At 45.3% G+C, this 23,326-nt stretch overlaps 2 protein-coding genes across 4 annotated transcripts in view; one reads left to right on the top strand and one right to left on the bottom strand.

Moving 5' to 3' along the window:
* Window positions 1-6,376, top strand: part of Ccn6 (cellular communication network factor 6) — a 15,981-nt gene extending 9,605 nt beyond the window's left edge. The window contains 3 exon segments of the mRNA NM_001170483.1: window positions 12-254; window positions 2,787-2,980; window positions 4,651-6,376. Coding sequence (NP_001163954.1) covers window positions 12-254; window positions 2,787-2,980; window positions 4,651-4,932 — 719 coding nt within the window. The 3' untranslated portion in view covers window positions 4,933-6,376.
* On the bottom strand, window positions 5,369-23,249 carry Tube1 (tubulin, epsilon 1). 3 transcript variants are annotated; one of them, XR_015644887.1, is made up of 13 exons: window positions 23,140-23,236; window positions 22,967-23,040; window positions 22,283-22,335; window positions 19,670-19,727; window positions 15,663-15,778; window positions 14,094-14,215; window positions 11,871-12,058; window positions 11,510-11,685; window positions 10,448-10,588; window positions 8,767-8,886; window positions 8,281-8,421; window positions 7,808-7,982; window positions 5,892-6,397 (listed from the first exon to the last, which is right to left on the bottom strand). XR_015644887.1 is itself a non-coding variant. In NM_001399016.1 (12 exon segments), coding segments are annotated over 12 exon segments (1,428 nt in total). In that variant the 5' UTR covers window positions 23,165-23,249; the 3' UTR covers window positions 5,369-6,238.
* Window positions 23,250-23,326: the final 77 nt, after the last annotated feature.

Here is a 23,326-nt window from a genome sequence, read left to right as displayed (position 1 = left end):
TTTCTTTTCAGATCTTGTGGCAGTTGGATGTGAGTTCAACGGAGTCCATTATCAGAATGGCCAAGTATTTCAGCCCCACCCGCTGTTCAGCTGCCTCTGTGTGAGTGGGGCAATTGGATGCACACCCCTCTTCAGACCCAAGCTGGCTGGCAGTAATTGTTCCTCAGCTAGAGGAGGAAGGAAGATCGATCCACCGGACTGTGGCCAGGGATCTCCGCAGCAGGGGCGCTCAGCGGGCTACAGAACAATGCCAGGTGCTCCTCCCCAGGGCTGTTTTCCAGGGATTCGCTTCCTGTGTTTCTTCCCCATCCTTTCCCACACCACAGGCAGTAAGACCTCCTGGGCTGCCGCCTAGAGACTTACAGTGAGTTAGCAAGGAAGTGACTGCTTTGGGCAGGTATGCGCCAAGTATCCGAAAAGAAAAGAAAACTTTACATATTGGCTTTGCGAATAAAATATTCTGAATTTTAAATTTGCCTTACTAGATCAGGCAACTTCTAAAATCTTACACCTCTGCTTGCTCTCACCCCTTTCTTAGGAAAGTTGAACAAATACTGTTCACGAGTACCCTAAAAAAAACCCTTTTATTTGTAATCTACTATGGGCAAGAAGTTTGACCACCCAGTTCGTGTGTTTCCAAAGTTTTTTATATGGTACCAGAAGAAATGGAAAGTTTATTTTAAAAAAAACATTTTTTTGAGGATTAATACATTTTGAAGTTATGTATATTTGAAGATTAGTACATTTGAATAGCTACAGTATTCTCCATCAGTTTAAAGCTAGGCACCTATGTATGTAGTCAGGAAAGCACGTGAGAGTCCTGCTTGTGTATCTTGAGCATGTAGCTGCCACGTGTAAATGGTGTTTGAACTCACACACTGGAGAATTTTCCAGACAGGGGTTCCTCTAGGCTTACTTCATTATGTTCTTGAACCAGTAAAAATTATCAGAGAAGTGAGTTTTAGATATTTAAAACTGTGAAGAAATAAATCCTCAGGGATTCTGGTTATGTCAATTAACTAAAAAATTATCAGATTGTTTACATGGTCTCTCAGCTAACTGAATGCCATTACTAATGTCCCTAAGAATTCCGAAACAGTAAGCTACAAAAAGAACTCAGAGCTAGTCTCATCACTTCGATATTTGAGACTTAGGCCTCGGTGCTGTAAAGGGTACCTTCAGTCTACCAAGCCTCTCCATTGCTTACCTGTGAACCTGCGTTTATGAGCTCACAGGAACCTGGCCTTCGGTTAACGTCAATGAAAAGCCTTTAGAATGTTTGCGTGAAGAGGGTCAAGGTTTTTTCTTTACCTCATCTACCATGGGATCTGGCTTCTGCTGGGTCAGTACAGAGCACGCGGAGGTAACCCTCCTGCTTTTCTCAGTGCTCACAAGCGCCAAGCTTTTGTTTTATGGATCCCATCATTTCTTTGCCTTTTAATGAATGTTGAGCAAATTCCTGACCCGCAGGCCTCGATTTTACTGTAATCTGGGCTACCTTTATTCATGGCGGATGTGTGCCAGGCTTCTAGTCCGCTTCCTGCACGGAGGCCTTTAACCATTGTCTACGTGTAGGTATCTTGGTTTCTGCTTCCTGCTGCTCAGCTTTGTGCACAAGCAGGGTGTCATGGTTACACCTGAGGAAGCGCCATGTCGCCTGTCATCAGGCAGCACATGCTTCAAAGTGACTGACATTTTCTTAGGCCTGTGCTTTGTTAACTGACTCAACCGACCACCTTACTCCCCAAATACCAAGTTCAGGATGTACCTTTAAGAAACGTGCTGAGGTAACGGATTAATATATGCTGTTTACTAATCTGAGCCAAGGGTCTGGTTCACTGGACTACAGTAAGTCTCGTGGCGGTTTTTCATGGAGACGGGAGAGCTATTATCTTCTGTGTCTTCTGAGAGCAGGCAGTGGGGGGGCGGGTGTCCAGTTCCCCACTCATAGCTCATCCGCAGTTGCTTCCCCAAGTATCTCACGGGTGATTTTAAGTGTTTAAGTGGTGAGCATAGAGAATACCGTGGTCCTGACAACAAGGGATGTGACAGGCTAGATGAGATAGAAACTGCAACGACTGTTTATAAAGCTTTAATTCAGTTTGTTACAGTTTCCCCAGAATGGGCTGGTGAGGCTTGCCAGGCAAGGCTGCTGACCTGAGTTTAAGCTCCACATAAAGGGGGAAGAGAACTGACCACGGAGTCGTCCTGACCTCCAATCCACCCTGAGGCCTCTGCGCCTCATCCTCATCACTTCTAAGGCTAGATTTTAAAAAGTGGAAGAGAACTGATTTTCATCATCTCATCCTTAAATAGGATTTTATTTCAGATTTTGATGTATCGTGAAACTTAAGTGCTAAGATCCCATTGTTTACATCCAGGCGTGGTGATTGGTGCCTGTATTCCTAATGCCCGGAGGGCAGAAGGGTCACGAGTTAGAGGGTGGCCTGCACTATTCTGATTAATGTCCCGAATCCCCTAATCCTACCAATGTTTACTTCTGTACTTGCTAAAAAAAAAAAAAAAATCAACCAAATGACAGACACTGATGGGAACTCGGCCTGATGCTCAGAGGATGGGAGAGGCAGAACAATGAAGAGGTAAAGACAAAAACATTAACCCTCTAGGAAACATGCCACGCTTGACTGGAGGGTACAGGGACTTAAAAGTGTAAGCTTTTATCCTTGCAAAAGCCTTAGAACTTTTAAATACCGACTTAATGTTTACAACCGGAGTCCAGGTACGTACATACGTGCGTGCATATGTACTTCCTCCATTTATTTTAGCTTACAGGAATCTCCCACTTACTTGGAAGAAAAAATGTCTCGTGCAAGCAACAAGGTGGACTCCCTGCTCCAGGACGTGCGGGATGGGGATTTCTAACCGGGTGACCAATGACAACAGCAACTGTGAAATGAGGAACGAGAAGAGGCTGTGCTACATTCAGCCCTGCGGCAGGAAGCCATGGAAGGCAGGGAAGGTAACGTGTGAGCAGACTTAACTGAGTACTGGCTCAGTGGGAAGGAGTCAGCATGTGCCCGTGTCCTGGAGGGAGGGGTATGCTTGGATCTCAGCAGACAAAGCACCTGACCACCGCGACTCTTACAGTCCAATTATCTCAAGGGCGGCAGGCATTAGTCTGGCTCCACTCTGCAGGGAAAATTTCACCTGTCAGGTGGGTCTTGAGCAGCGCAGCCTCTTACAACCTTCCATGCATACTATTCCTTCAGAGTAGACCTTTCTTGGCTTCTTTTTCTTTGCTCGTATTAATTATAGAAGTGTAACCAAAATAGTGAACGTAAGGTTTCAGTTGTTACACCGTAGCTATGAAAACAGAAGTTCTGATTGTAGTTACTGATTGTCTTGGAGGACCACCACACCAAAATGCTCTGTGTGTTACAGAGCAAGCTTGCCAAAGGACTGTTATCCTAAAACTGGCAGAAAACTGCCAAGAGAGCTGGTCCTATTTTTTGATCAAGGCAAGAGAATTGTCTTTTTTTTCTTTTCTTTTCTGTTTTTTGGAGGCAGGGCCTCTATAGCCCTGGCTGAACTGGAACTCACCATGTAGACCAGATTGGCCTTGAACTCAGAGACGTAGCCCTTTGCCTCTGCTTCCCGAGGGCTGGGATTAAAGGGCACACCGCTATGCCTGGTGCTGCAGGAGAATGGACTTAAAGGACCGAAGTGATATACTTGTGTGTATCACTTATGTACACGTAGGAAAGATTACTTTTTAGAAATGATATAAACTGTCTTGTTCTCAAGGTGGTCCCTATCACATTATCAACCCGACACCACAACTTTAAAGGGATCAAAATACCATCCATGGGGCTGAAGAGACGGAACACTGGCTGATTTCCAGGGGACCCATGTTTGATTCTGAGCACCCACACGCAGGCTCACAACCACTTGTAACTTCAGTTCTAGGGAATCTAAAGCCACACATGCAGGTAAAACACACATACAATTTAAAGAGGAATATTCTTTAAAATTAAAGCATATCAATTCTTCTATCCGGCACACACCCCGAACTGTGTGACATGCACTAAGGAGTCTGCTAAGTCGTAGGTAAATAAACACAATAAGACATGGTTCTTGGGATGTAACAAAACAAGAAAGGTTTTGTTTGTTGTAGAATTGGATGAAAGGCGGGACAAGAAACATGAGAATCTGATAGTATGACAGAGTGGGAAGGTGAGGGCATTTCATAGAGAAGAGGCTTCTACATGTCACAAGCGACTAGTTAATAGGTTTTAAAAGCCAACTATAAAAGCAGGGTTTATGGTGAGCAGCTCTTGGGTAGGCTCACTGGTCTCAGAGAATGGGGGGCAGGGAGTGCAGAGGAAGGTGGGGACAGAGCTGTGACCAAAATGTCTGCATTACACAGGGAAAGCCTCTGTGGGGGAGGAAGCCCAGTCTCTGGGCTGGAGTTCAGGGTAGAGGGCTGGGTATGCCAGCCACACCCTGTAGCAGGTAGTGACTGAGGCATGCTGGGAGAACCGGGAGGCCAGGTCCACCTTGATAGTTTAATAGACACCTAGGCTGCTTGTCTCGGGTCTGAAACCCAACATTATCAGTGCCCAAGAAATAAGTATATCTGAGATCTAATTCTCAAACTTAAAGGATAACCTTTTAACTGTTTCTTTTCAGATCCCCAGAGGAGAAACATGCCAACCCACTTTCCAACTCCCCAAAGCTGAAAAGTTTGTTTTCTCTGGATGCTCAAGTGCTCAGACTTACAGGCCCACTTTCTGTGGGATCTGCCTGGATAAGAGATGCTGCGTCCCCAACAAGTCTACAATGATTACCGTCAGGTTCGACTGCCCCGGCGAGGGGTCGTTTAAGTGGCAGATGCTGTGGGTCACATCTTGTGTGTGTCAGAGGGACTGCGGAGAACCAGGAGACATATTTTCTGAGCTCAGGATCCTATAGAGCCAGACGGGGAGGAAGGGTTAAGGCTCAATCAGGCCGCAATGAAAACACTGAGGTGTCTGCAAAAGGGCACGGCTTACTTAAGGGATTTAAAACACAAGAGTGACTATTCTTTGCCTGTTATATTTGTGACAATAGAAGTTTCTAAAACATATACAATAAAACAAAACTGAATGCTTGAAAATTTTAAATAGAACTCATTTCTTCAGTATAGCCTATAATTATGTAACATATGGACAAATGGCTCCAGGTAAGGATTCCATAGATAAAGAAAAATACCTAGCTGGGCGTGGTGGTGCACACCTTTGATCCCAGCACAGGGAGGCAGAGGCAGGCAGATATCTTGTGTGAGGTCAACCTGGTCTACAGAGTGGGTTCCAGGACAGCCAGGGCTACACACAGAGAAACCCTGTCTCAAAACACAGATATAAAAAGACATACTTTAACATTTTATTCTGTGCTTGGCAATACAGTCTATCAGACCCTGTCACATTAGTAGAGGGACAGCAAAACTCTTAGAAATAAGATGACACTATAAATGCAGACTCATCATCTTCGTGTTCTGAATATCAGTTGGGATTCTTCTAGGAAGGAGAAACTAGAATGTCTGTAATAACTGAGTGTCTCTTAATAACTGAAATACTGCAGTTTTCATTCCAAATACTATAAAAGTCTAAACTTCTAAGATAAAAAGCAAACACAAAACGATCACTCAAAGAAAGGAAAAAGAAAATAGTAATAAGTCAGCACACACCAGGTTATTTTTGCCTGAAAAGAATTCTCCCCTTAAAATTATTCCCTTGAAAGCTCAATCACTGAGACCAACCCTGACGATTCCGAAGGGAGATGTGGTGATCGGAGCAGTACATGAGAACATTTGCCACACAGTTCCGATGAAGATGTTGGTGCGCACGACAACGGCGACACGCTCAGCCAGCACAAGCTGCCCTGTTCACACATTTGCTTTTAAAGCGTTTATTATAAAAGTTACAAGTAGAGCCAGGGCATGAAGAACTGCTCCTTCCTCTACGTCGGCCCCGAACGCACGTCCCCCTGCATGCCAGCGACGCTGGGATTGCACCATGTCGGGCTCTCTCTCAATGTTAGCGAATTGCTAGAAGTGATACCACACACTGGTATAAACAGTTGTAATAAAATAGAAACCACCATTTTAGATAAAATACTTCCCGATACTGTGGAAAACAAATTGGGCTTTCTGAGTTAGAAAAAAATGCTGAAACAGAAAGGGGACGAAACTGGATGAGAATCAGAAAAAAGTAACCATTGCATCTCTCGGCTTCTTCCCTCATGAGGCCACGCTCAGCCTGGGCACATCTGGCACAGGCATGCTCTTTGTGGCATCCAGGTCACTGTACTCCTGTATGAGCGCTGACAGAGAGGACACGGCTTCCGTAAAAGTGCTTTCCTCCATCCCATCGACTTGCAGGTAGTGATGGAGGTGAGCCTGTAATTGAAAAGTCACAATTACCACCCAGGAACTCTAAGGCATACAACTACACCATGGAATTCTAGCGAATGTTGCTAAAAACCATAGGTCATTTACCCATTTCTCCCTGGGAGCTAGAGCAGCTGATGGCTGCTGGGGAAGGGGGGCATAGACTCAGTGGTACACCCACTTGTAAGTAGCCTTAAGTAACTAACCCCTACCTCACCAAGGATCCCTAGAGTGGGGCACAACAGGCACGCACCCACGCACACACACACACACACACACACACACACACACACACACACACACACACACACACACACGAAAGTAGGACTCTGAGGAACAGAAGGAGGAGTTCAGATGGAAAGGAAAAGAGGATGATGGGAAATATGATCAAAGCAGGTTCTAGGCATGTAGGGAACGTGCATAGGCCATTCAGCTTATTCAGCTTTAAAATGGAAGCAGGAATTTAAGTCAAATAAATATTGTGCCTAAAGATGTGTTCACCAGTACAAGAGAACCGTGACTAACATGAGGTAATCAATCAGTCTCTGACTGGATTTGAGACTCCCTCCTAACGGGCTTAGCCGTAACCCATGCCAAAAGCCCAGGACTCAGAGGTTAGAGGTTATACACCTTTTACCATTGTTTTGCTAAATGGACGTGTTATAAAGCTATTCATTTACATCTACAGAATAGTGCTACACGCAATGTTGGCCACAAAAGCGTTCTTCCTTCCTTCCAGTGGACAGTGCAGGAGACTGGTAACTGGTCAGTAAGGGACACTGAGCACTGAGCTATAAATGGATGTTACAGAGTCCCTTCCCCCACGCCTGACTCACCGTGGCTCAGAGAACACGGCGGAAGGCATGCAGAAAGAGAGGACGGCAGAGCACCATGTGCATGTGTGTCTACACACGGCGGGCCACGGTGCTCACGAACTCACAGCAGCTGTGCTTCCCTGCACAGATGAAGCCGGCCAGTGGGGTGCCATGGACGGGGAGGGGCTCAAGAGGCCCCACCTCTAATGCAGAGCTACGGAAGGGGGAGCCATTCTTGCTCAGTGATGTAGCCACTGCTAAGTTGCATATGCTTCAGTAAAACCACAAACTCAATGTCATTGAGAGAGAGAGAGAGAGAGAGAGAGAGAGAGAGAGAGAGAGACTTGTTGGGGGTCCAAAGGGAATGGGAGGATGAGCGAGGACAGTGTGGGGTGAAATACTCAAATACACCCTAGACATGTGTGAAGTTGTCAAAGAGTAAATGATTTTTTAAAAAACAAAGTTAGTATATTGCCTAAATCCTACAAATACATGGAATTTCTCATTTATATTGGAAATAGCACAGGCGAACGTCTCTTGGATGGCAACTAGCTCCCCACAAACATGCCGGACAGCGTTAGCCCATCTCCAATGGCGTGCTTACCTTCTTCTTGTAGAGCCGCATGAACCTCTCTCTCAGCTCCAGGAAGGTCGGCTTCACACATGTGTTATTCGCCAGAGCTAACAGTGAATGCGGGTGGCCCACAGGAGGGACAGAGCACAGGCTTGTCTTCCAGCCTTCCTGATTCCAGGACACAAACTGCAGGGCAGGCTTTAATCTGAGATAAAAAACCCAGAGGTAAGAAGAACTAAGTCACCGAGACCGCCTCCTTACAGCAGCTCGGTCCACATAAGCTAAACAGGGACATAGGAGCATCGGTCCGGCTGCGAAGCTGTCATCTGCCATCTGTGTTTACAACCGGCAGCATCGCGTGACAGCACGATGAAGAACTATACTTCATGTAGTGAAGAGTCGCTCATCTAAGGTCACGTTTTATGGTAATTTGAACAAAGGCTTTCACACCTATTATTGTCCCAAACTGTACACAAAAATTATCTTAAAAAGAAAAACCAAACCTTTCAATGTTTCTGCGGAGATCGGAAATCTGTACCTCCCCTCTAACGATGAGAGCACAGGCGAGGTAGAGACCATGTCTGGGGTCTGCTTGGAGGAGCTGGTGGCCTTTACTAAAGGCGTCTGAAAACATCTGATCCAATCTACAAGGAAAGGGCAAGGCTCATCAAAACCTTTCTTCTACATGGGCTCGTAACATGAAATTGCCTGCTGGCACGATGGCCGTGGGTTATCTGCATTACAGCAGATGTTGAAAACCAAACAAAACCCAGGGAAGCCCACAACAGACAGTGACACCAAGACCAGGTGTGACATTTAAAAGTTCCTTGTGGATTTTTACTAGCACACTTTAAAGACAGTCAGCAGAAATTGACATGATTAAAATTAAAAATGTTGATACAAGTATTCTGTCTAAATATACCAAGCAGATTACTTCACTGAAAAAGGATGAACTTTAAATACAGAAATTCTACTACAAAACAGTTTACCGCTGGGTGGTGGTGGCAAATCCCACCACTTGGGAGACAGGTGGATCTCTGTGAGCTTGAGGCTAGCCTGGTCTACAGAGTGAGTTCCAGGACAGCCAGGGCTTCTCAGAGAGATCTTGTCTTGAAAGTGTAAAAAAACAAAACAAAAAAAGAGTTTACTACCAATTTACATTGGGTGTGTCTACATTAAAACTAAAATGCCCCTTCCTCTTAAACACGGTGAGTTCTAACGGTAGCAGTGAACAGTCAGTGCTGGGACCCACACTCTACACACGGCTTCTCTGGCTGACATCGTTACAGGATCCCTGGCAGACAAGGAGTCCTAACTACACTGGCACAACTGGCTGCTTGCTATTCGCTTAAATAAGATTTCCGAATGTCACCTGTAATATTCATTACAAATATAGAATTGCTACTTTGCCAAAATTTTAACCTTAAAAAGGAGTATGTGAGGGCTGGAGAGATGGCTCAGTGGCTACAGGCAGGCATTTCTCTTACAGAAAACAGGAGTTCGATTCCCAGCACCCATACAGGGCAGCTTACAACACACCACCAGGGGATCTGCTGCCCGTGGCCTCTGCAGGCACCTGCACTCACTCTCTCGCACATAACCCATTGCCAAGATGATGGAGAGAACTCAATCCCACAAGTTGTTGTTCTCTGTCCTTCAAACACATCACAGCACACACAAAATAAAAGTTAAAAATGTAAAAAGGCAACAATAAAAGTCTTTAATTTCTCCTCTCTCGTCAGGCAGAACCTATGTCTTTCAACGGCGAATGCCAGCACGAGCCCTTCAAGTTCATCATCCCCTAGGAGCTAAATGCATGTGTGTTTACCTGTGTGTATGTCTGTCTGTGCACCGTCATGTGCCTGGTGATCTTTGAGGCCAGAGGAGGGCATCAGAACCCCCGGAACTGAGCTTATAGATGGTTGTAAGTCATTGCCTGGGTTCTGCGGGTTCCCTGGGCTTCATGAATGCTAGGCAAGCAAGCAGTCTACCAACTGAGGGACACCTCCAGACAGGTGTTTGTTTTTCTGAGACAGCATCACTATGTATTCCAGGCTGGCCTGGAACCCATGAACATCCTTCTTCTGTCCCTAAGTGCTCACATCACAGGTATGCACTGACAGGCCCAGCCTCAGAGCTTGGGAACTCACCATGTAGCCCAGGCTGGCCTCTAACTTACTGAGATATGCCTGTCTCTACGTCCTGAGATCTGGGGTTAAAGAAGTGTGCTATCTATCATGCCTGGCCCTAAGAGTAGCCTGAGGTGATCTGGATTGAAAATGCAACAGCTACTACATAAAAGCCTTCCACGGTGCTTGGCTGTGGTAAGAACTAAAACATGATACCTCACCTACCCTACAAATAGTGCGACAAAGAATTAAGACATCTGCCCGAGATCTTACAGCTGGCGACGGAGTCAGCATTCAAATCTGCCGGATCCTATTAATCTATAAAAGCCTGAACACTTTGTTACCAGGTTTAGTTTCAGTTTAATACTCACATTCTAAAACAGCTTACTTCTAAAGAACTATTTGAATAATGAGGAATGACTGTCACCAACTACAGTTTCTATGATTCTCACCAATAGACTGATACAAATGACCTGAGTTAATGTAAGCGTCCCCCAGAGCACATCAGGGTCTCAGGCAATGGGAGCCAGCTGCACCTCACCTCCGGGGAGGAATGTTAACATCCGCCAGCGTGTACAGCGGTGTCAGGCTCGACACGAGATAATGAAGCTGTGGGAAGGGCACCAAGTTCATGCTGATCTCATTCAGGTCCATATTCAGGGAGCCCTCGAACCTCGCAGAGCTAGAAGGCCAACACAGAGCAATGAGATGTACTTTCATTAAGACAGTAATTCAGCAGGTTATACTCTCAGATTCTTTGTTGCACAGATCAACAAGAGCGGAACGGAACTCTTGTTTCTGAGTCACTGAAATTTACTTTCACCAACAGTCACGAATGAAGCCAATTAAAATACAACACGCTGCCTGGCAAATCTTACTTCTAGATCTCTAAAGTGCGTGCAAGCAACATCTATTATCCCTGCTTGTTACACATTTAACAGCATCTCATTTAAACAGACTTTCTATTGAGTTAAACACGCACAGGACAATTATTTATTGTGGAAATTTTATTAAATTTATTAAGGGTCTGCTTGAAACAACAACATTCACGATCATAGATCATAATCGTAAAAGCTTGAGAAATGGAGCCCCGAGCACGGGAGTGTTTTGAGTGGGATGATGGAGATGAACAGATTGGCTGGTGTACAGCATAGCAGCATGTCTATAATGAGACAGCTCGTCACGGAACACCCACTCTGCTCTAAGTAACAGAGTTGGAGAAATGCTGGATTATTACTCCAACACATGAAACTCCGACACAGAGAGAGTGTCTGGGCAGCACATATTGGCCTCAATGGGGGAGAAAAGGACAGGAAGTTGGGTAGGAAGAGGGACTAGGAGGGTGAGTATGACCAAATTCGTATAAGAAATTCTTGAAGAACTAATTTAAAAAAAGTGTCAGACCAATCTGAAGGGGAAGAAAAGCCCCTCTAACTTAGAACAGCCTAGATGACTGGCTGGGCCTACAGCTCAGTGGTCTGGTGCTTGCTGTAACACACTCCAGGCTGGATTTAACAGTGTCCTGAAACCAACAAAGGAATAAGGCACAGTCAGTGTGGATGTCGCAAAGCTCGGTGAGTTTGCAGGTGTCCTGAGGGGCTACCTTGTCAGGCTGAGGAGCAGATTCGCCACAATGTTGTTCATGGCGTCGAAGGGTTTCTTGTGGCGCTTTTTAACGGGCCCCGTGTTCGAAGTAATGAGACTCTTAGGCTTCACAGCTGAGCCCGACTTTCCAGAATTTACCACAAGATCGATTTTGCTAATGATGTCAAATAAAGACTTGAGAGAAAAGAAATATAGGTTGAGAAGTTATTAATGAGGCTTAGGTGATATTTTCCTAGCAAGAAAAAAAATTAAACATATTTCTTCCCTTAGCTGGAGAAGGTTAAAGTCCTGAACAAGCAGAGACACGTAGCACAGGATGGATGTAACACCCATCGGTGATGTCCAGTTCCGTAGCTTACTTGGTTGTCGATGGGTAGCACGCAGTCAGCGTGCTCACTGAGCTCCTTCATGGCCAACATGCTGTTGTAAGGCGAGGTGATGACATCATCCTCGCTGGAAGGGTAAACCGCTGTCACAAACCGGTACACTTCTGGGAACTCGTCTTCAAGCACCTTTAACAGAAATGTGCCAAGTCCAGAGCCTGTTCCTGAGTTAAAATGTCAGAGAAAGGAACCCGAGTGGCTTGAAGTACAATTCTGAGGACTCTGGAATGTTTTACTTGTAGGTATGATTTTCAACTCAGAGAGAGTTGCCAGGCTGCAGGGTTCAAGTCTAAAATTCCATCTCAGACTCTGAGCATGAGTCCGGGATGGTGTTCTCTAACATTTTTTTTTTTTTTTTTTTTGGTATTTTAATCATTAGATACTAAAAGAACTGAATATGAAAACTTCAACTAAGCTGGCATCCAGTATTCCTGATAGCAACTTAAAACAAAAACCTATTTTGACAGCTTTGGTCTCAAGGTTCATACCATTTCAACAGTATAGAAAACTGTATGAAGCAACTTCTAACAGCCAATACAACATGTCTACCTGGAACTTCCAAAGTCTCAAACACAGCATGCTCTCACTACTTACTTGAGAGCAGAAACTCTGGAAATCTCGTAACTTTTTGATGTCTAAAGTCACAAATTCAGAAAATTTTAAGGACTTAAAGGAGAAAACTGGGTCCTATCACTTAGTTCTGTGAAACTCGTGGTGAAGAGAGCTTGCAAGTTGATGTGGTAAAAATCCCCAGCAATGTGGGGCTGGGGATTTAGCTCAGTGGTAGAGCACTTACCTAGGAAGCGCAAGGCCCTGGGTTCGGTCCCCAGCTCCGAAAAAAAGAACCAAAAAAAAAAAAAAAAAAAAAAAAAAAGTAGCAATGTGTCAGATGTAGTTTGTTGAATAAGCAGTTTTCAGAATCTTGTCTTATGGGGTATGTGCAGGCTATGTTGTTGCATGAAAATTATATGTATATAAAAACATGCACACACACACTCACACACACACACAGTTTATTGTGACTAAAATGTAAAGCCAAGGCTCCTGAGTATGGGGCATGGGCTGCATTTATCCACCATTAACCCAGAAGTCTAAGCCTTGAGCCTTCTCTGACTCCATTACCCCCAGTCCTAGAATGTGAACTTTGTATATGACAGTGTTTTGTTGCAAGCTCCAGAATGTGAAATCTTAATATCAGTTTTAGAAAGAAAAGTAAATCATTTTTTTCTTCCAGACTTCGTTAATATGTCTGTTTTAGAATTAGCACATCATTTTGTTTCTGTTTTATCAATAGAGGAGCAAGATAACTCCATTTTGGATTCCAGATTACCTGGGAGACAGAGCAGTGTGGGTCACGTCTCAAGGTCAGGTTTGTGATGAGCGGGATTAGGAACTGAGTGAATGTTTTAGTGTTTGTTTTTGTTATGGGAGGGGGGGTGGGGAGGTTTGAAGGGGTTACTACAAGAGGATCAGTATTCTCATAAGCAGGCCACAAGAGGACATGCAAAAAAGCTCAACTCTACTCAGGATAAAGCTGACCAGGCACAGCTGAAGCTAAGCCTTTCTCAAAAGCACCACATGGGAGTGTGGCTGAAACTGTTACAAGAGAATCTAAAAGTGAAAGAAAAATTCAAAATAAAAAAAAAAAGGTCAACAGTGACAATTTCAGAGTTTTATACGTGTTGTGCATGTGCTCCACTGTGTGCCCGTGCTCCAGCACTGTGTATGCCGGTGTCCTTTCTGCTCGAGAGCTGGCGTCCAGCACGCCCAGGGGCCCGTCTACCTCTTGCTCCCTGTTCTGGAATTGGAAGCACGTGCCACACCCAAGCTCAAACTCAGACCCTCATGCGTGTAGCACGGGCACCAACACAGTACCCAATAAGCTCTCTCCTCAGCTCCAATTTCACAACATTTTTAGAAGAAGCTAAAGTGTGCAGACACTGAAGCATACACACACTCTACCAGGCAGCCGACCTACGTCTCTTGGGCCATACAACACAATGTAAGCCTGGTCCTTTCAGTTGTCTGGTCCTTGAGCAGGAGCCCCGTGGCTGACAGCACGCCTCACTGTAAGGAGACTGGACACGTCTGCTGGCGGATGCTGAGCAAGCATCAGGTCTGACAATAGGCCCCACACACGCATGTTACCACAGCAAGTGGCTGTTACCCCACAAACGCTCCCACAGCGAGGGCCGTTACCTCCTCCCATGGAGTGGATGATGAAGAAGCACTGTAGGCAATCGCAGTGCTCTGCCGACTTCCGGAGTTTCTCTAGAATCTGTTCCCGGTAAAGACTTCCAAAAACTTTGTGACCCACAGCCCTGACAATAAGAATACAGATTAAAAAAAATATATCCTTGATTATGATTTTATTATTTCCTCAATCTGAAAAAGATTGAAGAAAAACAGAGAACTATTTAAATTATACTACGAAATCGATTCTATCACATAGTAATTCCTATTCATCGCATATAACATGCCAATAATTCTCAAATATCCTTATAGGCAAGCAGTATTAACTAGTTTTTAAAACTTCATCTTCAATTTTTTTCCGGATAAATTATAAAAATTAATAATTCAGCTATATTTTTTAATTTCCATTTAAACTCTGAACTGCAGTGAATTTATATTCAACAGAAAAACAGAAAAAGGTCAACTCAACAGATACCAAAACAAAAATTTTCCAACTAATTTTGTCTGGTTTAAAATAGGACAAACTGGTCACATTGCATTATCAGATGACAGTGAAGGCCTGTGCTGATCAGGTCTAGGAGCGACGCTATGACAGACCACAAAACAAACATGACCTCCATGTGATGCAGCTTTGGCACACACGAATGCAGTGAGTTATACACAGCCCGAGAGGAAAGCTAGGCGGGCGGTCAGTCAGCCTCCGTTCTTAGGCCTTTTGGTTCCCTAGTATTATGGTCTGTATATGCTCGGCCCAGGGAGTGGTACTCTTAGGTGTGGCCCTGTTGGTGTGGGTGTGTCACTGTGGATGTAGGCAATGAGACCCTCATCCTAGCTGCCTGGAAGCCAGGATTCTGCTAGGAGAACTCTCAGCTCCTCCTGCCCCAGGCCTGCCTGGATGCTGCCATGTTCCCGCCTTGATGATAATGGACTGAACCTCTGAATTTGTAAGCCAGCCCCAATTAAATGTTATCCTTATAAGAGTTGCCTTGGACATGGTGTCTGCTCACAGCAGTAAAACCCTAATGGAGACACCCAGTCTCCTGACACATAGAATCCAAATTCATGCTTTAATAAAATTCTACATCTGAACTCTACGTGTGAACCCAAGTAACTGGTAGCAGATATTTAATACAATATAATGGGAGGTTTACAAACAATGGGAAACTTAATTTTTAAGGAAGAGAAAAAAAAATCAATGTGAATTCTTTAACTGTTGGGGTGCATTTTTTTCCAAATTGAAGAGATTACATGTTTAAGAGTCAAAACAGCCTCTGCCTCAGGTGGGAAAAAAGGACAATAGTTTGCCTTATATCTTTCTGCTAATTCTGTTGATTCAGACAGACAGGAAAAGTTTTTAAAAATATTAAACCTTTAAGAATTGAGCACATCACATTCTCATGATTCACTTTTTGCTAAACAACAAGAAAGTACAAAGCACCTGAGCACCTTGAAGCAAGGCTGTCAATTAGTCAGAAGGGTGAGGCTGGAAAGGCAAATCGCGGCCGGCTTTCATTACTCACCACGACACGGAAATGAATGTTCAACCTTTTCTAAGGACACTAAGGGTAGCCTCACCAGTTATTTCCTGAGCCAGAGATGTCCGTGATGAGCTGTTTGCTATCAAACACGTCCCTCAGTGGGCCCTGGAGAATTTCGTTCACCACTCCTTCCTCCATGTCAATCAAAACAGCCTGAAAGGAGGATTTAAATTTAACATACTTCCTTCAGTAATTTGCTCTATAAATTCAAGAATTCATGAGCTACATACAAGTTATATTATTCTTTTTCACAATTTAAGATTGAAATTTTTCTTTATGTAATCTACTGTAAGGATTAAAAAGGTAATTTCATCCAGCTCAAAATGATGAAACCGAATCAAAAAGTGGGTTCTAAACTCTTAACTCTATTCCAAAGGGACCAGTAAAGAACAAAGGAACCCAATAATCCGTTCAATTGAATTCTAACAGGGTCTTAGACATCTAGAAGGCAATTCTGACCAGAACAAATTTCTAAATGTAGGATGTATAAATGCATTTGCTCTAGAAATCAAAATGGAACAATTTTAGCTAAGAAATGTCCAGTTCAAGTGAGCTAACTGCTAAAGCCAAGACATTTGACAGATGGTAAAGGTGACAAGGGCCCCTTCACTGTGCTCAAGCAGTTCAAAGGCAGAGTCATAGGCTCTGATTATACTGACAGGGGAGATAGTCTACACTAGAAAATAAGAATATAAAAGATAAAATTAAAGGAGATACAGCCAATGAAAGCAGGAATGGCTTGCCAATGGGACCTTGTGCTCCTTCTTCCTAGGACCACGCGCTCCCTCTTCCAAGGACCACGCGCTCCCTCTTCCAAGGACCACGCGCTCCCTCTTCCAAGGACACATGCTCCCTCTTCCTAGGACCATGTCCTCCCTCTTCCTAGGACCACGTGCTCCCTCTTCCTAGGACCACGTGCTCCCTCTTCCTAGGACCACGTGCTCCCTCTTCCAAGGACACATGCTCCCTCTTCCTAGGACCACGTGCTCCCTCTTCTTAGGACCACATCTCCCTCTTCCAAGGACCACGTGCTCCCTCTTCCAAGGACCACGTGCTCCCTCTTCCTAGGACCACGTACTCCCTCTTCCTAGGACCACGTGCTCCCTCTTCCTAGGACCACGTACTCCCTCTTCCTAGGACCACGTGCTCCCTCTTCCTAGGACCACGTGCTCCCTCTTCCTAGGACCACGTGCTCCCTCTTCCTAGGACCGCGTGCTCCCTCTTCCTAGGACCGCGTGCTCCCTCTTCCTAGGACCGTGCTTCCTCTTCCTAGGAACACGTGCTCCCTCCTCCTAGGACCACGTGCTCCCTCTTCCTAGGACCGCGTGCTCCCTCTTCCTAGGACCGCGTGCTCCCTCTTCCAAGGACCGCGTGCTCCCTCTTTCTAGGACCGCGTGCTCCCTCTTCCTAGGACCGCGTGCTCCCTCTTCCTAGGACCGCGTGCTCCCTCTTCCAAGGACCGCGTGCTCCCTCTTCCTAGGACCACGTGCTCCCTCTTCCTAGGACCACGTGCTCCCTCTTCCTAGGACCACGTGCTCCCTCTTCCTAAGACCACGTGCTCCCTCCTCCTAGGACCACGTGCTCCCTCTTCCTAGGACCACGTGCTCCCTCTTCCTAGGACCACATGCTCCCTCTTCCTAGGACCACTCTAGATTGGACTGAGAAGTCTTAAAATTTCCAAAATTTCACGATTTGAAAATTTAAAATTCCCAAAATGTCCAAAGCCAAGTACATACACATGCGTGCATGTAAGGTGTTGTAGTCACTGTGGTCTGCTGCTGGTCTGATCCACGTCTTTCTGAATCCTAGAGGAACTCTTACAGCTCAGCAAACTGAAGGGATACACTGGAACCGCGATGCCTGAGTCTGCCATGAGTCAACAGAAATGGCCCGATCCTTGTAAAGGCAGAGAGCCTAACCACCCTACCACCAACCCTCAGAAGCTGGATGAACTAGGCTACTACATTTTGCCTTATCCACCATATTGGCCAACCACCTTCCAGTTCTTCAAGTACCTGGATACCGTTATGCAAGGAAAATGTTTCCACAATCAGAAAGATGCAGAAAAATACTTTCTAAGAGTTTGTTAACCCTCAAAGCATGGATTTTACAGTAGAGTAATAATAAACTCACTTCTCATTGACCAAAACGCATTGACTGTAATGATCCCTATTTTGATAATAACGATGTGTTTGGGCAGCCTAGTCCACGTCACTGTTTTAAACAATGTATTGACTTAACCCAGCGCACTCTAGGTGGTGCCACCACCAGGCAGGCAGTCCTGGACGGAATAAGAAAGCAGGCTGAGCAAGCCACGAGGACCAAGCCGGCAAGCAGTTCCGAGCTTCAGTTCGTAAGTCAAAGGCTGTAACTATTTTTAAAGCTTTTTTCAGAGACGTTAGATGTGGAGACACATGCCTGTGCCTGCAGCACTCGGGAGGCTCAAACAGGATTATGCAAAGTTTTTCTTTTAATACATTAGTTTTACTTCTGTGTATGGGTGTTTTGCCTCCACGTATGATGTCTGTTCCTGTCCTATCATGCTCACGTGTCACAGCATGTTCGTCCTGGTTCCTGCGGAGGCTACAACAGCACTGACTCCCCCGTAACAGTTGCTATGTAGATTCTGGAACTCAAACCCTGAGTCCTTTAGAAGAGCAGACAGTGATCTTAACCTTGATGCCATCTCTCCGGCACCATGTAACTGCTTTAAAGTTTACTGTGATCTTTTTAAACTGTGTGTGTATGTATATGTGTATGTGTGTGTGTGTGTGTGTGTGTGTGTGTGTGTGCGCGCGTGCGTGCGTGCGTGCCTGCCTTCGTGCGCGAGACTGCCCTGGAGTTGTGGGCAGTTGTTGATCTGTCAGACCTAAGTGCTGTATTCTGATCTGCAACAGAAAAAATGCTGCTAATGTCAACATGTCTCCCTGCAGTTATGTTTATAATTGTGCTCTTTTTTTAATTTTTACATAAACAAGATTATTAGGGGTGTGTATAGGTTAATTTTAGGGCTTTTCAAGGATATATTCAACAACATGCAACTTTTGCTTTAAATATAGACATTGCACAAACCAGAGTCTTGACTGAACAGAAAAATTGTCTAAGATTATAAAATATTCCATCGGTCTTGTTCCAGACCAGATTTGCCACTGTGCGTGGAAGTTTGCAGGTGAGGCACAGCACCTGTGACTGCTTTGCTCTCTGTCAGGGAAACAACATGGAGACAACACTCTAACCTGGGCTCACCCGAGTGAGCTCTGACAGGATCGGCGCTGCCCTAGTAACCTACTTAGCTCTTCTGATCTTTCCTTAGGCGCACATGCATCAAGCCCTGGGTTTCTTCCTCCTTTGAGAAGTCCCCAGATGCTTAGAGTGGTTTTGATTCTTTGCTTAGGCATCCCAGACTGCAGTCGCAACTGCTCTAGTAATGCAGAAGTCTAGATTCCCTTCCAGAGCTACACAATAACAAGCAGAATACAGGGTCTACAACATTCAGTGGGCCTATTGGCCCAGGACTCTACATTTAGTAGTCTAGGAGATGTCGACGTTTTTCTCTCTCCAACGTTTGGGATGCCAGCTCTGTGCATCTGTAACTGAGCTCTTTCTTACCGATGCATCAGTGAGCAGTGGAAAGAAATGGGGACACTCCCAGGATAAATGAGTATTCCTGGAAAGCCCTCTCGTTCTCCTCTCAGGAGCTTCGTGTTCTGGGATTACGATGACTCTGATGAGTCCGGGCTTCACAGGGGCTCCCCCTGACTGTTCACCGTATTCATCAACTGCCCCGATGTGCAGACACAGTTCTGTTTTCCATCAGAGATCATCCAGAGAGAAACAGTTCTCAGGACATGCCCCACTGCTCTAGTCTCTCTGGAGTCTGAATCTCAGCACCTCATTTCCTTATCTAGTGTTAACTGCCGTTCTTTTTCTAATAGTCAGAGACCAGTGAACAACCAGACGGGAAAAACAATTTCCTGTAGAGAAACAGTGAACTCAAATTCCACTGCCATGTTACAAAGTAGAAATCCGGAGTATGTATCTTACCCGTGCTTTCAAACAAGATATTCTTCCTTTGGAAATGCTGCCACAATCCCCAACCGCTCTGAAAGGTAAGGAAATGGAGAAAGGGCTGTAAGATCTGTCAGGGCTGGGAGGGTTACTTTCATTACAGAACAAGGCAGCTCTCTCCTTCCATATTGATCTAGGGAATGGAACTCAAGGCTTCAGCTCGGCAGCAAGCTGACGCCATCTTGCCAGTCTCAGTGTCTGTCTTGGAGGAATTTCTCTGAACCTAGAACATCTGAGTTCCAGTTTTGTGAGATAAATGAATATCTTTCCTGTTTAAGCTATGGCTAATTAGGTGTTCTGCCGCAGCCAAACAGGTCAACCGAGATAAGCATTACATAGCCCTCAGGCTGCTTCTAGAATTTTAATCAAGGTACTGAGACCTATGCATATATACAGTGCACCAGCCAATAAGGCTCACAAGACAGAGACCGGCTAAAGAGAAGCTGGTTAAACACAGATAGTTCTGACCAGAAACAAGTGAACTGTAATCCTCAGGTCAACTCCAATTAGCTCCTATTTTGCTAAACAGAACTGCATTTAAACACAGCCATCCACTCGTTTATGTGCCCACTATCCATGAAGGCAGATGAGTAGCTGCGACAAGACTCTTAGGGTCTGGGGTTGGGGATTTAGCTCAGTGGTAGAGCGCTTGCCTAGGAAGGGCAAGGCCCTGGGTTCGGTCCCCAGCTCCGGGAAAAAAAAAAAAAAAAAAGAACCAAGACTCTTAGGGTCTGGGTTGTCATGGAAACAGCTTGCCAATGTCTACCATTGGTAATCTTTATCGTATGTTATTCAAAAGGATTAATTTGATTAGCAGGTGTACACAAAGATGTAGTAGCACTTTCCAAGAGTCATTGGTACAGAACTCATGGACCAGAGGCTGGTACTGACAGCACAGAAGGGAGAGCAGCGAGATGTGAGGGATTCTCCGCCTCTCCAAACCCAGACAGACGCAAACCCGATGTTTTCATTTGAAAGTATAGGACTACAAGATGGAGATTAGACCTTAAGAAAGAAAACAGCCTTCAGGCCAACTGTCAACTATGTAATACATTTTCTTTCCTTAACTTACAAAGAACCTGGTTTCATTCTATCATTTCTCAAACAATGTTTTGTTGTTTCTCTCCCCCAATTCTTACCTTGTGCCATCCTACCCCCAGAGCTTCCTGTTTTCGTGTCACATGTGACCTTTCGCCCCTACCTCTGCCTGTCTCTTAGTTCCCCATCATGGTCTTCTATCCATTCAATTTTGTAATAGTCAAAGAGGTGGCTATCAAGAAAGGAAGGCTGGGAGTGGAACCAGGAAGGGAAGCACATGAAAGGAATATTGCGAAGGGGGCAAGCCTGAATGCAAGTGTTTAAGGGAGATGATATTCTAGGTCTTGAATAAGTGAAGTGATCGAAAGGACAGCCCTCTCCCTGTAATAACAGCACCGCCTGCCACTGTGGAAATTCACCGTAATCCTTAATCTCACTCCACGTCTCTAAGCCACCTTCCGAATAACACGTAGCTTTGGTAGAGTTCTCCAAACCGAAAAAGTATGATATGACTCAAAAGAACTATCCGGCCTAAGTCTATACTGTCCATCACTAACAATGACTTTCCCAGTTTTAACCTCCCAGTTCTTTGAATTTGATTAATCTGATTATGCTGGAGGCTCTAGGATTCATCAACAAAACCAAAGTCAGGTTTCCTGAGAAGATAACAGCTCTAACACCTACTCAACCAATTCAAACTAAATTTCTACCAAGTTGGAAAAGCCCGATACTTAATTGTAACTGACAGGACAAATCTACTACAGTTGGTTTACAAAGAACTTAAAAATGGATAAACTTAATGATTTAATGTTAAAAGGCCATGGGTGTGATGGTTTGTGTATGCTTGGCCCAGGGAGTGGCACTATGAGGAGGTGTGGCCTTGTTAGAGGAAGTGTGTCACTGTAGGGGCTTGGAGACCCTCCTCCTAGCTGCCTGAGGATGCTCAGTCTGTTCCTGGCTTCCTTCTCCTGCACCAGGCCTGCCTGGACGCTGCCATGCTCCCACCTTGATGATAAGGGACTGAACCTCTGAACCTGTAGCCCAGCCTCAGTTAAATGTTGTCCTTTATAAGAGTTGCACTGGTCATGGTGTCTGCTCACAGCAATAAAACCCTAACTAAGACAACGGACATATCTCAAGTGTCAGAAGAATTCTAAAACCTGTATCTTACACTAAACAAAAAGCAACACATGCTGTGAGTAGTTCCCATCTCTTTCTTTTTAGCATATTCTGGGAGCAAGTATTCCACAAAACAATCTTTCAATCACTGGTCATCACTAGACTCATAACATGTAGTGAAAAGTCAGGTTTCTCAGACTGAAAACCACTTCAAAGTTCCTGGGGGTGGGGGATCTCTTTAAAGGTTCTTTTGGGCTCCTCACTGAAGTCTGTCGGGGAAGCCTGCTGTTCTGCAGAATGGTATGAAAATGGGACATGAGAATACGCTTTCAATCAGAACAGCAGACAATGCAGATAGCATTCCATTCTACTTTAAGGAATCCTTCACTCTGCTGAAAGTTGACCCACCAAGCCAGACTTTTATCCACTTACCTGGTATCCACATTCCTGAAGAAGCTGCTTATTGCATCGTCATAAATTCCTTTCTAGAAACAAAGCAAACTATAGCATTTAAGTTTATTTTCTTTAAAGCCCTTTTGATTGTTGCAATTCTACAAACACCAAAGAAAAAGAAACCTAGGTCGATTCTTCCAATTGCATCTAAGGATAAAATGCCAAGGGAACCCCTGACTAAGTTTGACATCACCTATAGCATCTTCTGTTTTTCAAAACAAGGTGGGGGGAAGAGGGGGAGAAGGAAAAGGAGTAGATGGGAGGAGGAGGAGACGGGGGAGGGGGGGGAGGAGGAGTCGGAGGAGTCGGAGTCCGCTAAGGATTAGGGAAACTTAAGACCAAACTCTTTGGCGAGTGCCTTCTGCCTGCGATTTACAGCAACACAGGTTTAAAAAGAATCTAGCCACGTTCCACATCAGAAGATCCTATGCAACTTATGGTGCAGATTAAAATGCCCAAGTGAGCTGGGCACGATGGTGGTAGTCCTGGGGAAGCACAGACAGATGGATCGTTGCAAATTCGAGAACTAGCATGATCTACACAGCGAGTTCCAGGTCAGCCAGGGCCTCTGTAGCAAGATCCAAAGCATCCCGCCCCAAACCTCAAGTGAACTCTGCATTCACGGCTGGCAGGCCCGGGTGACAGGCAGGTGGGGGCGGGTACCTGGTTGACCGCGGCATGCTCCCTCAGTGCCAGGTCCCAGAAGCAGCAGCCGATCTGGTTCCCGCACTGTCCGACTGCAGCCAGAAGAGAGGAAAAGACAGAGGTGCATTAGAAAGGCAACTAGCGGACTGGACTCCGCAGCGACCCGGTCCCCGCAGTCGGGGATAGCTCACCCTGTACGACCACCGACTGGGTCATTCCGCCGGGCGGACTAGCAGGAGCATTCCCGCTCGTACTCCCGCTCGCACTCCCGCCTTAGCATTCGAGCCCAACGACGCGCTACGGGGGGCGGCCTTAAGTCAAGTCGCTGCCGCAAGTCGCCAATGTCGTAATGCCCTTGTTTCTTTACGACGCAGGGTT

Source organism: Rattus norvegicus, chromosome 20 (assembly GCF_021556685.1).
Source record: "Rattus norvegicus strain SHRSP/BbbUtx chromosome 20, alternate assembly SHRSP_T2T, whole genome shotgun sequence".
Lineage (NCBI taxonomy): Eukaryota > Metazoa > Chordata > Mammalia > Rodentia > Muridae > Rattus > Rattus norvegicus.
Note: the sequence above shows the minus strand (reverse complement) of the source record. Positions and strands in the feature narration are given on the sequence as shown.